Below are 18,838 nucleotides of genomic sequence, written 5' to 3'. Positions count from 1 at the left end.
ATCAAAAAAGTAACTCTTAGTTTAACTGAGTAACTTGTAACTAGTTACTTCCAAACACTGTGAACGTTTGCATGCGCTTTGAGTCTCTGATTACGGGATGTCTGTGATTTTATTTTTTTTGTACAGGTACTTTTATTGTCTCCTTCAGTTACTTGTAATAAGGTAACCATTTACAAGTTTCAAAGATAGTTTTTCTGTAATCCCTTGTTGAAGAAATGGGGGGGGGGGGTTGTCTTTGAGTCAGAGATATACGGTATTAATGAACATGAACACGAATGCACTGTACGTCATCTCTATCGGTTTTTTTTATCGGAAACCACAGACCAAAACTCCCCTTTGCAAACACATTATCTTCACATGGCTAGACTTTGTTCTGATTGGCTGTTCCACAGTCGAGGAAAGCCAGTAGCAATTAGAACATGTCCTATTCCTCCAAACCAGTCAAGCAGTCAGCCAGGCAGCCATCACATCCGGGCAGGTAGCCAGTTCAGCGCCAACTAACTGGATATCCAGTTACGTGTGATTCAGCTTTTACTCACTGTTCACGGCAACTCCCTACGCGATCTTGGCAAATCAGTATGGTGAACCAGTTAATCACTGTTGGATATGGAAGCGCCTCATCACATCAAGCTTGCACAAGTTCTCTGTGACACTTAACAGCATTTCTTTCACGTGCATATCGTACCGTACCCAAGGCATTGGATAGAAGTGATAAATCTGCTATTATTCTCAACATAGCAGGAAGCAGAGAAGGGAATGCTGAATAGGTAATTAGGAAAATGTTAGGTGATTGACTTGAGAGGCGTATGTAGCTTGAGAGTGGGAATCGAGAGAGAGCGGACACAGTTGGCGAGTGAACGGGATAGAGCAAGGTTGTTGGAGGGACGATTATTGGACAGTGGTGCATGAGGAGAGTGAGCTCTGACAGGAAGGTCAGATGTGTGTAAATTACCATTCTTGAAGGAACAATTTGAGGGAATGACCATCATCCGAACCGGGAGGCAAGTAATATACTTACCTAACTAAGTACATATCGGTTCAGTCATGGAGAGTATAAAACCCATGTCTAACTTAAGTTAATTCTATTGCCATTCCTTTAAATGTAACCTCTTGCATATATCACATTTAGGCCAAGCGAGTGATAACCATCTGGAAGATGAATGATGAATGACTACACCACCCAATAGAATAGACGGCTCAGGGTCTCTGGTTTGATCCCAATGGAGTATTAACATTGCGTTACAATATTAATTTCGATGAACGTAATTTGTTCTTCTCGTGAGAATATTGTATTAGAGCTCACAATTAAATATGGCTACAGTCAGCGCAGTGCTACCGCCACACGTCAATCGGTGGAACTACGACATGTCACATGTAGAAGTGGGAAAGAAGCCTTTGTCTGAATCCATCATTAATTGTTGCTACTAACAACAGACATTGGACGTATTGTTGAGTGATCTCTTCTTAAAAATGTAGTAATACATTATATCCTCACTCCTATGAATTAGAGTCACGTCCCTCTGGTTCTTGTACTACAATTAATGTCTGCAACGATCTCGTTAAATGTCTGTTGAATCCATCGATAAGATACAGCTCCTAGAATGACAGAAACATGATATCTACTCACGCTTGGCACATCCGTATTTGCCGAGCCTGACGGGGAATTTCTTCTGGCACTCGCACGTGTGCGTGATTTCGTGGCAGAAGGCGTGCAGCAGGCGGGGGTTACACCGCTCAATACAGGGACCACCCAACACCTCGCCCAGACCTGAAAAGAGAAGAAGTGATGATAAGTTCCATGGAAAGTGAAGATGAATGACATGAAATAATGCTGAATGGCGTGGCTATATGTCAACTTGCTTGATTCAAAAACAATTATTGGTACAATAACTGGACAATAGATTATTAAAGCACAGTCAAGAAAAAGTTGTCATTGTTAAAGGCAGTGTCGAATATGTGCAAGACCGTACTTGAAGCGAGCATCCTCCGAGTATGCTCTTGCAGTACGGTCTTAAAGTCGAGAACTGGAAGTGAAAGTTTTTCCAATTGCACTTCGACTGCAGCGCCAAATACGATCAGTAGATAAAACTGAGGACACGATGTTTTCCCCGCATTTTTAAACACTTGTTTTTCACCATAGAAATCACACAGCATTTTCAAATGTTCTTACATTTCCACACATTAGAAGAACTTTCACCAAGAACTTGCTGGCCTATAACGAATATTTAACCTGTGTTGTTGGCTTTCTACCTCCTTGATTTTAAACAAATGAACAACGAGTGCGGATATCACGTGAACTAGTCAGCAACGATCTGTGCTGCGAGCTGTGCACTTGTGTGCTTGGCGCTTTCGAACTCTACTAGGTGACGTCACTTCCGTCAAGACCATACTTCGTCTGTATTTTGTACCTTTCGTACACAGCCCGAGAATGGTCTCGCAGTTCTGTTTTGAAGTCGTGGACTGAAAGTGAAAATCTTTCGAATTGCACTTCGACTGCAGCGCCAAATACAATCAATAGATAAGACTGACACATTGTTCTTGCCGCGTTTTAAACACTTGTTTTTTAACCATGGAAATCACATAGCATTTTAAAATGTTCTCATACATTTCCACGCATTAGAGGAACTTGAAGCAACAACGAGCTGACTAGTTTTTACCTCCGTGATTTCAAACAAATTAACAACGAGTCCACGAGTCAAGTACAAAAGCCCGCAACAATGCCTGCTCCGCGCTGTTGTCTCGATTGCCCGTTTAAGGTCGCATTACATGGAACTGGATATCCAGTTAGTTGGCGCTGAACTGACTACCTGCCCGGATGTGATGGCTGCCTGGCTGGCTGCTTGACTGGTTTGGAGGAATAGGACTTGTTCTAATTGCTACTGGCTTTCCTCGACTGGATTCTGTCTAACAGCCAATCAGAGCGAAGTTTGACCATGTAAAGAAAATCTGTGAGTTTGGTTCGATAAAAAAAAGGAACGAGATGACATGCAATGCGATCATGTTCAATTCATTAATATTTAGGTATTTATGCAAAGCGATGAGATGTGTACGTGACAAATATGATTAGCCGAAAATGAAAATCCTTATTATTACAGTTTTTTAATGAATCCTGCGAAACTCATGTATGAATAACAATGCTCGAGTTCATTAAAAAGCTTGTTCGCTATGCATTGATTACCATATTTTTTTTGGAGCCAATCTCTAGTCCATACTTTTCTTTTTTTAATGTTTAATAAAAGCACAAAGCAGTAATTTTCCTACAACATTCTTCAAGTTGCTCACCCATCTTTACAGATTTGTCTGCTCTGAGCAATGTCTTATGGGAACAAAAGTCTATCGACAAGTACGGTAACGAGTACCGTGTTAGGCGAAAACTAGCAACTGGTTAGCCAGCAGTGATGTGCCGTAGACTATAAGTTTACGTCTACATGCGTTGTCTACGCGTAATCTACACGAAGATTACATTGTCTTATAATTTACATAGTCTACTGTAGACAATGCAAACAACAGGGAAGAAATAAATCCCAGTGGTCTTTCATAGAGAAAGTATTGTTTTCTTCAAACATGTCGATAGTCTGGGCCTATAACGAACTTATGACCATCCGACGTAATCAAAGTTATCGAATTTTCACTAACGAGGGGAAAAGGGACAACAGAAAAAAAAACAAATGACAGCCATAGTGAAAACTGACATTATTTTTTACACTGATAAAAGGGAAGGCTAAAAATATATTTTTGTCTTATTACTGCATAGGAAAGTGCATCTGTCTCTAAAGCAGATTTTTCCACGTGTGAAATGGAGAAAATAGAAGTAAAACAAATCTTGTCATTTTACGGACATCGCTTTTTTTTGTCGGGACAAGTTCATTTTGCAGTTCAATTAGTACTTAGTGAATTGGTTGAACGTAAATAAATACTAAAACACTTATTTCTGGACAGTAATATCGGTCATTTTCGCAACACAAGTCATATCAGCCTGAATGTTAGACAACCCGAGAAACACTATGGTTGTGCGGGATTGCATAGAATTACGGATGTCTGTTGTGCGGAATTTAATATCAGTCGTTTTGCATTATTTTTACATGTCACCCCTTCCCGCCCCACCCCTAGGGGTGCCAGGGGTGCCTTACCCCCAAAAATATTATTTCCAGATTGCAAGTGATACGTGTACCAGGTTTGGTTGAAATTGCTCCAGGCGTTCGAGAGTTATGCCGGAACCAACAAACATACGCACCCACACACATCCATCCATTTTTATATACCTAGGTATATAAATAAATATATAAAAGAGATTGATTGATTTGGTTTATTTTACTTCGCTTCTTGTGCCACTTTTGGCTAATTTGCGAAGATGGGGAAGAGTGATGATATGATGAAATTGATGAATGGACAAATTTAATACAAATGTATTGACCTTTAGAATGTATACATTTATAACTTTATCATACATTTCATTGGATCACATTTTCACTACATCTCATTACAAAGCTTTTCCTTCTGAATTTAATTGATATACAAGATACACTAGTACATGGCATGAATCATATAATACGTAATTAGAACATGAAGCAGACAGTGGTGCAGAACATATTGAGTGAGTATAAAATAATACTTTTTGAAACACATATACATATCTAAAGGGGGGGAAACCTCTCGAAGTAGCCCGCCTCCACCCGCGTACTTTCGAGGGTATGCTCTTAATGTCCTGGTACCTTTAAATAAACCAGGACGTCAGTTTCCTGAATTTAAACGGTTCCTCCGCCTTTTTATCCTCCTTCTTCTGATGATGAATTGATGAATGGACACTCACACACATCCATGCCCAGGACAGATTCGAATCATGGACCCCTGGCGTTGAAGCGCGATGTGCTAACCACTCCGCCACAGGAGCCGGCGATTAATTTTTATAGTATGAGCACATATGCCCGTCAGGTTTACGGTGATATGCCTCCTAACTAAAACAGGCAAAATTGTATTTATTTTGAGTTTATGTGAGTACAGTAATGTTCAATAAGCGCTCCTTAAATGTGGATAACCCTTGGAAGAGTAAGACATGATGAGGAATGGTGGCACGAACCATTTCTAGGTGTTTTGTTCACTGTGAACCAGTTTTCAGCGCCATATTTCCACCTGGTGGTGAAAATTAAACTATTTTCTTCCGTCTGCATTCGATTCCCCATGGTCTTCCTAGTCCCTATACGAACTTTCACCGCATCTGATGATTTCAGAGGGCTCTGACGTGGGAACTTTAATTGTACAGCAGAATGCGTAAGTATTACTACACAACTTGTCCTGTTCATTCTCGTTGTTTTGCGCAATGAGAGGTTCATGACAAGCTGTTGACAACCTCTGCAGCAACATATGTAAAAATGCATTCCTTAAAAACACGTAGGGTGCAAGAGTAAAAAATAAGGAACACGGTGTGGGGCAATTTGCCGAGTAATACTTTTGCATTCCACTATACCATCTCCTTTTGTTAGATGTTGTTAAAGAGGAGATTATACCTTCTCTCTTTTTCCATCAGTTACAATCCTTATCTACAACGTGGCCCAAGGCCAGTCTCGTCTCTGTACCACCGATTCAATGTGAACAACAGAGCTCTCCAACCAAATAACAATGTGTGTCCAACGTCTTCCTTTTTTCAGAGCTTTTATCTCGTTTTTGAACTCTTCTCTGCGAAGTCCCAAGATGGTCGTGTAATGTCTTGCTCTGTTTCGTTTTTTCTTACTCGTAGAAACCATTTATCTTCCAGTTTCCAACTTTGGTGTTCCTTCGGTTTCTGCTCTTTTCGCCTGTGGGATCTTGGTCACAAAAGAAGGCACACTTTTGGAAGCAAAATAGTGCATCCTGGACTGCATTGTTGCAGACTAACGAGGTTCTGGCGTCTGGATCTACAGTGAGTGTAATCCTCTGATTCTCGAGATTCGTGACGGAGTGGCTAGCACAGCGCGCCACGACGGCAGGGGTACCGCGTTCGAGTTTGGGTTTTTTAAGTCCACATCGTTCACAGAAAGGCTAATTTGGACTGGACCTACAGTTTATAGTGAAATCCATACCATTACGTGCCTCCACCGGGTATCGAACCGATGTTTCGGTATCGGTATCGGAAGCATCGGTTTACCGATAACGGCGGATATCTTTTCCGTTGTTTTGATCGCTCGCGGGGTCTCTAAAAGTGCCGTATAATTTCGCGGAGTCTGATTATCCAGGAGAATGATACAAAATTCGAAGTTTCCTTTAATTTAAGGCCAATATGATGTGAAAAAAACAGTATTTTGTAGGGCTAAGTCGATACCACTTTTGAACCAATCCCGATACCCTTACCGATTCACACCGATACCGATACTTGATAATTGCAATAATTAAAATTTGTACAAAATATTGATCAATATTGGTGTCTAAATAATCTTCTCCAATTATATGCAATTATATTACCAAAAAAATTGATTTAGAATATTCAAGACTGACATAAGAATATTAAAACAGATGTTGTGTAATCATAAAATATATCGCTGGACAAAAGAACAGCTGGACACCTTAATATTTGACATCTTAATTGCAATTACTTATGAATTAAGCTCTCAGTTAAGTATTGAACAATTGAACATTCATTATTGAACATTTTCCATAGTTTTTCAGTTTATTATTTATTTATTTATTTATTTATTCGCATTTACTTATTTGGAACACATAGTAGGCTCAAAATCAATTTCATGCAATTTTGTTTTAATTTATTCATTTTCAATTCCTGTTGATGTTATTTTGTTTAATATCTAGAGAGCCATGAATTTGGTTCATATTAACCATAGTAACAGATATTATTGACATTGTCATTGCTGGTGTTTTACTTGCAAATGTATTGTAAGTTTGCTAGCTTGAAAATGAGACGTGAAGAGGTAGTAAAAGCAGTAGCTCTTCGTGATTATTTGAAGTCGTACGATGGTCTCTTAAGACTATGATATGCATTAAATGATCTTCCCGTGCTGTTGTGCATCTTTTCCGACCAGAACCCGGTCTTCTACCATAGGAACCAGTTACATCATACCGTCTGAGACCTTCACGGATAGTACTTCGTGCTATATTTAGCACCCTAGCAATATAGCGAATAGTACGACCACAACGTTTGAGAAATGTTCATAGAGCTGTGGTCTCTTCACGAACAGTTCGTAGAAGACTGAATGAAAGTGGTTTATCATCTCGGAGGCCGGCTACAGCTCCCAGGTTGTTAGCACGTCACCGGAAGCGAAGACTGGAATTTGCGATACAACACTTACATTGGAATGTGGAGTAGTGGGAAAAGGTTTTATTCTCCGATGAGTCAAAATTCAACCTACGTTCATCAGACGGGCGTGAACATGTGTATAGAAGACCTAATGAGCGTTATGCACAATGTTGTTGAAACAACACTCTTTGGAGGCGGTGGTGTCATGGTCTGGGGAGGTATCTCTTCACAAGGACGTACAGAGTTTGTTCTTGTAGAGAATGGGGCAATGACAGCTCACAGTTATATTGTGAGGCAGATCATGTAGTACCATATGCACCATTCATAGGCCCGGACTTTGTTTTTATGCATGACAATGCGCATCCTTACATTGCGAATATTGTCATGGAGTACCTGGACGAAGTTGGGATTACGCGATTAAAATGGCTACCACGAAGTCGGGATCTAAATCCGATAGAGCACGTCTGGAATCTATTGAAACGACATATTAGAAACCACGCAATAGTTCCAGAAACAATTGAAGAGCTAAGAAGTGGCTATTCAAGAAGAATGGGAGCAATTGGACCAATAAGTGATTGCCAACCTTATTCGAAGTATGCCACGGCGGTTACAAGCTGTAAATGATGCCCGGGGAGGTAACACGCGCTAGAGTGCCACACACGTAAATTTGCCGTTGCGTAGAAACGAATTTTCGTTTCGTCTCCCTCTCTCTTAGCATCATGTGTTCTACCCTGCTCGAAAACCTTCGCTATTGTTGCCACATTGTCATTCCATTCCTGGACACACTCGCGCAAACATCATTGAAAACAATTGAATAGCGCTCCAGCTCGCGGTTCCCACCGTTCGGTAGGGACGCTAATGTGGCAATATAGCACGGCGTAGTGCTCGCTTCTTTTATGCAGTGCATGTTCATTGGCTAGCTAGTAACTAGTGTTGCCAAATGTAATAATGAAGCACTATTTCTGTCACGGAAGGAGAAAGGCAGTTAAAGTGACTGTGAGTTTTGTTGCATTGGAAGCACCATATTTTTATTTTATACTAAGTATTTGACCGGTTTGACGTTGTGTGCGTGTATTGCGTGTGTGTATGTAAAAGTGTGTGTTTGCTAATGAACGTTAAATTCCATAATGCCTCCAGTTCTGTCGAAGTTGAAATCAAAAACCTTGCATAGCCAAGCTCGGGAAATTCTAAGCAACGTGCACGAGTTCATGAAGGAGGAAGCCAGTCATGGTGTTAGCATCCCAATAAAGCATTTTGGCAAGAGAGCAGCGAACAGCAGCAACAAATTGTTCATATTTCATAATTTTGGAATTATTCAAAATAAATAAATTATGTGGCTCCAACATCATTTCAACTCTGGCTCCGGCACGTGTTCTTGTAGAAATTGCATGGAGGAGGCTGTCATTTTTGCTGCTTAATGCGATACATATTGTTTTCCGTGTTAAAATTGCCATGCTTTGATGGGTGACCAAGTTCATAGCAGGTCCGGCGGAAGGGGAGGGCGAACCGAGCGGCAAAATTTGAAGAGAAGAAAAAAATAAGCCTATTGAAAACTGTGATCGAGCGAGATATTCTTTTGCGCTGAATAGTATTGAAATAGCATAAGAAGTCTCATTATTTATTTTATATTTTGATGTTTTAGTTAGGAATATATTGATTTTCAATTTTCCGTTGCTGCGTAATGACCGGGGGGGGGGGTCGAAATAGAGCGGCATCTGCTGCCACCTCCCAGGGAGGCAAAATGACTAGCGCCGGCCCTGGTTCATAACAAAAGAAAAAGCCGCGCAGCTTATCGTCTAGTGGCAGTATATGTACTTGTTATTGTTGTCGAAGCCGGCATCCTTTGTAAATGTACAACAAAGGCAACCGACTGTCGCAGATCTCAGAGAGGAAATAATAATACTGTTTGAGGAGGAGTGTTATGGTGCAATTGTAGCGGTTTAACACGTTGGCATGTTATTATCTGCCGTTGCAGTTCCATACCAGTGTATACGGGTTTTGGGAGTGAAAAGTTAGAACGCCACCAGTGCATTAATGCAATGAAAAATAATATATACGTATATATTTTTTTTTATTTTGTTTGAAATCACTCAAATAAGGAATCGTATGAAGAAGTCTTCTTTGCAGCATTTTTGGTAATTTTACGTATGTGTTAGTTCATATTTTGCGAATTTTTAGTTCATATGTATGTAGCTACATACAAAGCCACTTGTTAGTACATATTAATCCTAGTCCTGGTATAATGCATGACGTTTAAAACTCAACGTTAGATACACCTGAATTCTCTCATTTTATTGTTGTACGTAACAGCTGTGCATCGGAGCACTGCAGCGATTTTTCTATCTGCTCCATTAGCAACACTGCTTCTTTAGTTGTTTCGCGCATCGCACGGCAGAATTAACTGTGCTGGACTCTACTAGACAACTTATACGTGGTGTAAATAAAGTAAGGAGACTGTTTCTTTTTTTACCTGTTTTATTCCAAGAACATTACAATGCAACATTGTCTCCTTCAAAGTAATTGCCTTTGGAAGCCACACAGCGCTGGAGACGGTTCTTCCACTCCTCATAGCAGTGCTGGAACGCGGATACTGGAATAGCCTTCAGCTGGTCGGTTACAGCATTTTGAATGTTGTCCACGTCTTCAAACCGACGTCCCTTCAGGTGTGTTTTCAATCTCGGAAATAGGAAAAAATCACAAGGACTCAAGTCGGGCGAATAAGGAGGCTGAGGAGCCACAGGAATGTTCTTACTGGTCAAAAAAGTGTTCACTGAAATTGCTGTATGACAAGGCGCATTGTCGTGATGCAACACCCAGTTCAGTTTGATGTTTGGTCGCAGTCGCATGACCCTTTTTCGCAGTCTTTCCAGAACCTCTCGATAAAAGCGTTGATTAACCCCTTGGCCTGGAGGCGCGAACTCTTTGTGAACGATTCCCTGGCTATCAAAGAAGCAAATCAGCATGCTTTTGATCTTTGACTTGGTCATTCTTGCTTTTCTTGGCCTTGGAGAGCTTATAGTGTGCCATTCCATGCTCTGGCGCTTGGTTTCCGGGTCGTATTGGAACACCCATGTCTCGTCACCCGTAATGACACCTTCCACAAAATAGGGATCATTGGGAATCGCATCCAAAAAATCAACGCACCTGTCCCTCCGCATTTCCTTTTGCTCCTGCGTGTGGTTTCTCGGAACCAGTTTGGAGCAGATTTTTCGCATCCCCAATTCATTGGTCAACAGCTGATGAACGGTGGTGAGACTCAAATTCAACTATGCCGCGATCATTCTGACTGTCAACCGATGATCGGCACGCACAAGCTCCCGGCCTCTGTCGACATTTGCCTCAGTTCTTGCAACCGAAGGCCTTCCAATGCGAGGTTCGTCTGCAATTGACTCTCTTCCTTCTGAAAATGCCTTAAACCAACGAAACACCTAGGCCCTTGACAAAACACTGTCTCCGTAGGCCTGTTGCAGTTTTGCAAAAGTTTCCGTTGCACTGTGTCCAAGTCTGAAGCAAAACTTGATCGCATTCCGTTGCTCGATGTTCGTGTCACTCATTGTCCGAACGCACAAACAAAACCTGCTTGACTAAAACAATCGCTACGGACAACCAACGTGACGCTAGCGAGTTCCAAATTGCACTGATGGTGTATCACATGTTCATCCACCTTCCCTCCAAGTCCCACGTCACCAGCGATGCCGGTTCGTGCGCAGTGTTGCCATTCTCATTATTTTATTTACACACCACGTATACCCCACCAATACCAGTTAACAATATTAAAATATATACATTATATATATATATATATATATATATATATATATATATATATATATATATATATATATATATATATATATATATATAGGGTGATTCTTTATGTAGTTTACAACTTCAATAAATTATAATTATTTATTGGAACCACATACAGACTTGGTTTATATGTCAGTATGCAGCAAGACACTTTAAGTTTTGACTCACGTAGTGTGTAGTTGCGGAGTTGATCACATGCGGCGCCACCGGTCTATCGTTGAAAATGGCGACTTTCAGTGGTGCGGAAAGAGCTAAGTGCGTGTTCTGGTTCGAAGAAACCAAGTCAGGAACGAGTGTACAGCGAAAGTTTCGCAAGGACCCGCCCAGCAGACCAAAAGTGCACAAATGGCACCAGACATTTATCGAAACAAGCAGGAAATTGACTTTCGTTGGGATGTGTCCAGGATGACCAACGGTGCTCACATTGAACCATAACAGATTTCTAATAAAAAACTTGAAGTGTTTTGCTGCATAATGACATATAAACCAAGTCTGTATGTGATTCCAATAAATAATTATAAATTATTGAAGTTGTAAACTACATAGAGAATCACCCTGTATATATATATATATATATTGCTAAGATTTCATTTTCTTTGTGGTAGTTTTCTGTAACTTTCGTTTTTGTTCTAATTTAACTTATTAACAATAAATTTTAATTTGTTTTCTGTTGAATATATTCAGGTATTCTTATTTCCAATAATTTCTGCAACATTTAGTTAGCCTTCGAATCAGAACTTATGCGTTATCGCAAAAAATGCAAGTGTCCGTTTTTTTTGTCCAGCAGTGTAGTTTTTCGTGCAAAATTAGTACAAAACATAAAGACAATTTGAATTTTGCACAATTTCCAGGATAATTAGACTCATCGAAAAGTATCGGCTGGTATCGGTAGAAGAATTTCAATCGATACTTTCAGATACCGGTACCACTGATATCGGTCGATATTGATAGATCGGCATCAGCTCAGCCTTAGGATTTTGTAATTAAATAACAGATATTTTTATATTCTGACGTAATTTTTTAAATAATTTATAGCAAAACTCTGGTAATTTGATGCTTATAATATTAATATTAATAATATTAATACTAGGGACGTTCAATATATGTTTCCCTGTGCTATAAAATATTGTATAAAGCAATGCCATTAAAAAGAAGCACATGGTTGACAAGCGCCATCCTTTGTCTACAAGGAACAACAATCGATTCGTTATCAGACGTGAAGGCGCATGCGCTCAAGGGCGAAAAGTAAATGCTTGTTCGGAAAACGCGCGCTCGCGTCATGAGTTCAGAAGCATGGATGCTAAGGGCGTTCTGCTTATGGACTTTTTGGAACGAGGAAGAACAATTAAAGCTGACCGTTATTGTCAAACATTGGATAAACTGAAAAACGCAATTCGACATAAGCGACCAGGTCTCCTGTCAGCTGGTGTCATTCTTCTTGACGATAACGCTCGCCCCCACTGAGCAGTGCAAACACAACACAAAATTGAAGAATTGGGGTGGGAACAGCTGCCCCACCCTCCATACAGCCCAGATTTAGCGCAAAGTGATTTCCATCTTTTTCCGGTGTTAAAGTCTGAATTGCAATGTTACCGTTTCGAAACAGATGAAGAAGTGAAGCGTAATGTGAAAATAGTGCTCAATAGCCAGAGCCCTGATTTTCTTGCAAAGGGTATGGACAAATTGGTGCAACGGTGGGACAAATGCCTGAATCTCTATGGGGATTATGTGGAGAATTGAGGAAGGATCCTCCTACACCTGTATGTATAGTTTTCTAATGTATCTTAAAAATATTTTTTTTTTACAGCATACGGAAACTTATATATTGAATGACCCACGTATTAATAAAATATTTTGAACTTTTAATTGTTTCAATTTTCAAATATAGGCATCGTTATCGGTAGGAATCGGTAAGATTATCGGAATCGGTTCAGCTTTAGTATACTCTGTCCCAGATAACTGTAGAGCAGGCAAGCGAAAACAAATCTCTGCGCAAGTAGAGACGGCTCCACCAATGAACACGTGAGATGAACGGAGTGGGGGAAAGCGACTGCCTTCCCATCAGTGTCTACTGCTTCGCTCTGATCAATAGATTTCCCTCGCTTCTTGTGCGCGGTCTTGCTCCACAGTTAGCTGGGACAGGGTATAGAAACGCGACGTCAAAATAACCAAATCAATCAGTCGAAGCCAAATAACTTGTGAGCATTCGAAATTCGATCGGAACTTGTTACTGCGAATTCAAGGTGGCAAAGGTTTTAATTCGTTCTTTGCGGAGCTTTTTTTAACATTAGTAATATCACCACAACTTCCAGAACACTGGTATTAACATCACAAATTATTTAGTAACAACATATAGAGGTAATAAATATGTTGTCGCAATAGGGCAGCAAGAATGAATAACTTAGTGTTTACGCATTTTGTTATAAATTGATCAAATGTTTGCATTTAAATTTGTAGAAAAGTTTTGTATGCACTTCGTAACTTTCATATGTAGAGTCTAATGTTTGCACAAAAGTACGCACATTCCAGAGAACATTCTAATGCAAGTTCTAAAAATGTCTTTCTCCCATCCTTCATTTGAAATATGTCACGTCAGCCAGTTATATTGTCATAAAAGCGAAATAATGAAACATAAATTTTCCTGAGTGACATGTAACACAAATTAATGACCTATTACAAAAGGCATATATTATCGCTAATGACATTTACGGATCGAAGCGAATATTAAAAATCCTCAATGAATACTTTCGTTTCTTTGATATGCATCTTTAAAGAAAATACTTAGCCAGAATGACATGATCATAAATGTAGGATATGTGTACATCGGACTAGCAAACACGGTGAATGAAGTTTTAATAACGTAATGAAAGGAACATAATCTATCCATTCTGGCCGTGCCGGAAAGGTGCCAGACCGTACTTGAAGCAAACATCCCCCGAGAATGCTCTCGGAGTTCGGTCTTGAAGTGAAAGTCTTTCGAATTGCACTTCGACTGCAGCGCCAAAAACGATCAGTACGTAAAACTGAAGACACGTTGTTCTTCCCGCGTTTTAAGCACTTCTTTTTCACCATAGAAATCACATAGCATTTTACAATGTTTTCATACATTCATTTCCACACATTAGAGTAACTTCAACCAACAACAGTAGTACAGGTGCCCCGGTTCAACGCCCGAAAATGAGGCTCGGTGAGGCTCGCAGTGTTGCCAACCCCTTACTCGAAAAAATCACCAAGGTTTTTATCTCGGTCTAACCTAATTTAAAGCAAAAAGCTGGCAATACTGCGAATCTCACCGAGCCTCATTTTCTTGCAGTGTTGCCAGCTCGAGCGAGGCGTAGCCTTTTACGGTGTATGTTAACGGTTTGCTCTCGTAAGGCATGAGCCTCATTTTCTCGCAGTATTGCCAGCTCACCCCAAGAATATTTCACCATGTGATATTTTACAAGCGAAGCTAACCTACAAATGGGAGTTGGCAACACTGGCAACATCAATTGCGGTTTAGTGTTGCCAACTCACCTCAAGAATATTTCACCATGTGATATTTTACAGGCGAAGCTAACTTACAGAGTAGTGTAGGTGCACGGGTTCACCAACCGAAAATGGGGCTCGGTGGGGCTCGCAGTGTTGCCAGCTCCTCACTCGAAAAAATCACCAAGGTTTTTGTTTTTGGGTATAACCTAACCTCAAGCAAGGAGCTGGCAACGCTTGAGGCTTTCTCGCAGTGTTGCCAACTCACCCCAAGAATATTTCACCATGTGATATTTTACAAGCGAAGCTAACCTACCAATGGGAGTTGGCAACACTGATTAGTGGAGGTAGCCGGGTTCACCAACATCAATTGGCGTTCAGTGTTGCCAACTCGCCCCAAGAATATTTCACCATGTGATATTTTACAAGCGAAGCTAACCTACGAATGGGAGTTAGCAACACTGATTAGTGTAATCAGCTCAGTTGAGCGCCATCAATTGGCGATGAGTGTTGCCAACTCACCCCAAGAATATTTCACCATATGATATTTTACAAGCAAAGATAACCTACGAATGGGAGTTGGCAACACTGACTAGTGGAGGTGCACGGGTTGAGTGCCATCAATTGCGGTTCAGTGTTGCCAACTCACCCCAAGAATATTTCACCACATGTTATTTTTACAGGCGAAGCTAACCTACAAATGGGAGTTGGCAACACTGACTAGTGGAGGTGCACGGGTTGAGTGCCATCAATTGATGTTGCCAGTGTTGCCAACTCACCTCAAGAATATTTCACCATGTGATATTTTACAGGCGAAGCTAACCTACAAATGGGAGTTGGCAACACTGACTAATAGAAGTGGCCGGGGCTGCGTCCGAATCAGCAGCAGATGTCACCTAGAGCGCTGTTCCATCCGGGACTCAGCCAATCTCTGTTGTCCGAATTTGCGGTAGACGTGGAGTCGGAGGGAAGAGCAGAGAGGCGCGACAGATGCACGCTTGAACTCGCTGTGACGCTGCGCTTGGCAGCCATATTCTAACTTTCACTTTGTACAGACAACATTTACTGATTAGAGGATGTAAAACTCAGTTATATTTTAATATTTTATCGATAATGAATGCAGAAAACGTAAATGATGAAATAGCGTGTTATATTTTTTAATGTGAGTAGTTAGGTGGAAATCATTGTCATGTTTGTTTGCGCCCCCCCCACGCAGTGGGTGAAGTTCGGGCTGACACCTGGCGGGAAAAGTGACAGCTGTACTACAAGGGGACATGCAGATTCGGACGACTTGGACGTGACTTCGAGTGCACGCGAGAGCAACGGGGGAGAACGGGATGGAGCGCTTGCCAATCCGGACACGGCTTTTGTAAACCTCTCTCGCGAACGATGTGCCACACACACGTGCGCGCGCGCGTGCCTGTATTGTGACGCAAGCAAACAAACAAAATAATAATAATTGTTTTTTAGGATTCCTGGCCCCTAACCTCGCCAGGGTGCGTGGTGCCCAACCCAAAAAGGTTCTAATGGCTGCGGTTCTAGATAGCCGCTCCTCTGTAGAGTTTCACGTGTTTTTTTTTTTCCCCCAAACTTCCATAAAACCCTACAGAGGACCTCCGTAATGCATGCAACGTGTACTAACGACTCTAGTGTTATTTTGATGTTGTAATATTTTTGGATATAGAGTTTTATTGTGAGATATAGATAAAAATAATTATGTTTATTATAATATTTTCTTGATGAAGATGGAGAATGTATGTGTGTGTGTTACAAATAAAGTTGCATGCTTATTTTTTAGTGTGTATGTGTATGTGTATGTGTTTTTGATGTTCGACAGTATCTGAAACGATAAAAAATTTTATTGTTAATTTTCTCATGTAAAAACAACAACAACAAAATTTTTTTGTGCAAATTTTCTGATTGTTTTGTGCTATAGTGCAAAAGATATTGTAACTGATGAAATTGACATTTGTAATTGATCTTGAACTAGTGAAATTTTCGTATTGTGCTATTGAAACTGATTGTGCTAGCACAAAAAATTTCTTATTTGTGCAAGAAAAAATGTAAAAAACTTGTTAAAACTGCTCTGTGACCCTCTCGTTCTTCACGTCGTGGACGAAGGACTTCTCGGCGACCAGGATCACACTGCATACGGTGTCCTCGGGCAACGGACTGTTGAACTCGCAGACGACCTTGATGTTGGTTCGATCGTTGACCACCACCTGCTTCCTCTTCGTGGTATTGATGACGAACATGGGTCTGCGGGTTTTGAATTCGCTGGGCGTGTAGTACATGTCCATGCTTCCCTCGGTCACGCGTTTGAAAGAGGTGTAAGCTTCGTAAAGTTTGAGGTAATCGTCTTTGGTCATGTCGAGGTTGTAATTCTCGCGCGGGAAAACTTCGTTCCTACCATTCTTGAGATAAACGTTCTTGATCTTGCAGTCGTCGAACTTGCTGGAATCTTTTTCCTGGTTGTTATCGCGCCCGGTCTGAAAGAGCACCACGACGAAATCTGGCATGTCGAACTGTATGTTGTTGAACTGAGTCGTCACGTCGAATTCCATGTGACTTCCCGACGCCAACTTCTGCACGCACTGGTAACCGTGAAAGTGAATCGGCACCTGCGGACTCTTCAAGATCTCCGCTTTGTACTTGAGGGCGTAGTTCGTCTCGTATTCCACGATCGGCATTCTCAATTCCATGCTTCGGATGACGCACTTGGCTGCTTCGGGTAATGTGTTGGCTATCGGCGTGCCGTCGGCGTTCAAGTTGGTGTATCGCATCAGTGCGCCGTTGTCGTTGGCCGCTCTTCGAAACGTGACGCGCAATCCTCCCTTCCACATGATCTCTTTGTAGTCGGAGAAGAATCCCGGCAGCAGACGCATGGGAAAGAGCACCGTGTGACTTCTCGTCGATATTTTTGTTCCCGCTTCGAATCCACCCGCTTGATAGTATGCCGCGTCTGTTTTGGATAATTTCAATGTTCCCACTGCCGTCGACGTGATACCTGGATAATCGATTCTGTCGATGACGGTGTTGTGTTTCCTCACCTCCACCTGCGAGAACAGGTGAGGCACGAAGTTGTCCACGAGTTTCAAATTTGCATTGGGTGGAAATGCGTCTCCGCTTTCTTTCTTCACCACGTCGAATTGAAGGTAGAGGTCCGCTCTGTGAGGATGAACAAACCCGTCCCCTACGTCCACGTCGTATTCGATCTCCCTGTTCGCTTCGTTGAGATTAGCGAACGTGCGACGGTTCGGAGGGAAAGATTGCAATTCGTAACTTTCGATTTGTTCCATTTTCACTATGCGTGTTATTTATTATATGTTGATCTCCACGATGGCCGTCGTAGTGGCACCTGCGAAATCCACCACGTCTTCTTTCTCGTTTGTCACTACCAACTCTATGTCGTCTATGCGGTTGCGGCATACTGGAAAATAGATCGGCGAAGAGGGCGTGTAGATGATCGGTTCCATGAATTCGGAATTGGGTTTGAATGTGGCTATGATTCCTGTCTGCTTGTGACTTCCTAACAATCCGTCCGAGGATTTCGTGATCATGCCTTCCGCCACGTTACAGTGAACGTTCAGAGTCTCTATGGCCAGAAATTTAGGAATGTTGGTTGCCGTGTGCTTGATGCCAGCTTCGAGTTTGGTGTCGTTCTCGAAACCTAAAAGTTCTCCCATGGTGCCCAGGTCCACGGTCTCCGTCGCCGACACGATTTCCACTCTGTGCGTGACTGAATTTTGAGAAAGGTATGTGCCTTTGGGTAATTGAGCTTGCAAAGTGGAAAGATTGTATTGGCCTGGCGTGACGACAATGTGTTCGCTTCCGACGCTAATTTTGTTGTTGTGCTGCGTGACGTTAGGTATGAGGTACATGCTGTAGAATGCACGCAGAGCTACGGATTTAGGATAGACGATGTCGTCGTGCAGCGTGAGTTTCAGGATCGAAGATTCGCTCGTGAGATGGAACACGCCCATCGTATTTAAGATTCCACAATGCTTTCTGAAAATGTTCCACCGACGGGTTATTTATTTTAGACATGTATGCGAGAACGGAAAGGCATAGGTGGCCGCAGTTAACATCGGTGAAACCCTGGATGCGTTTGTCATTGTAGTAGAGGTTGGCAACACTGAGATACTTCACCAACCTGGCAGGCGGTGTGCCACCGAACGAATCGAAAACAAATGCTTTGTCATCGTCAATTTTGAGGTAGCATATCCAATGTGTACCAGGATTTTTGTAACTGTCCAGGTTGACCACGCCATACTCTTTTTTCTTCACAGCAGAGGGTAGAGAATCGGACATGAAAACACCCCTGAAGTTCTTTATTCC

The 18,838-nt window shown here is 41.6% G+C and overlaps 1 protein-coding gene across 1 annotated transcript in view; it reads right to left on the bottom strand.

Annotated features, from left to right (window-relative positions):
• The window catches only part of LOC145999256 (uncharacterized), a 66,957-nt gene extending 56,520 nt beyond the window's left edge, over window positions 1-10,437 (bottom strand). Inside the window, exons 1-2 of the mRNA XM_083136192.1 lie at window positions 9,747-10,437; window positions 1,628-1,768 (exon numbers count right to left, since the gene is read on the bottom strand). Coding sequence (XP_082992318.1) covers window positions 1,628-1,768; window positions 9,747-10,437 — 832 coding nt within the window. The remainder of the gene's footprint in view (window positions 1-1,627; window positions 1,769-9,746) is intronic.
• Between the last annotated feature and the right edge of the window lie 8,401 nt (window positions 10,438-18,838).

Source organism: Lepisma saccharinum, chromosome 15 (genome assembly GCF_977018435.1).
Source record: "Lepisma saccharinum chromosome 15, izLepSacc3.1, whole genome shotgun sequence".
Taxonomy (NCBI): domain Eukaryota; kingdom Metazoa; phylum Arthropoda; class Insecta; order Zygentoma; family Lepismatidae; genus Lepisma; species Lepisma saccharinum.
The sequence above is the reverse complement of the archived record's forward strand: the minus strand, read 5'-3'. Positions and strand labels throughout refer to the sequence as shown.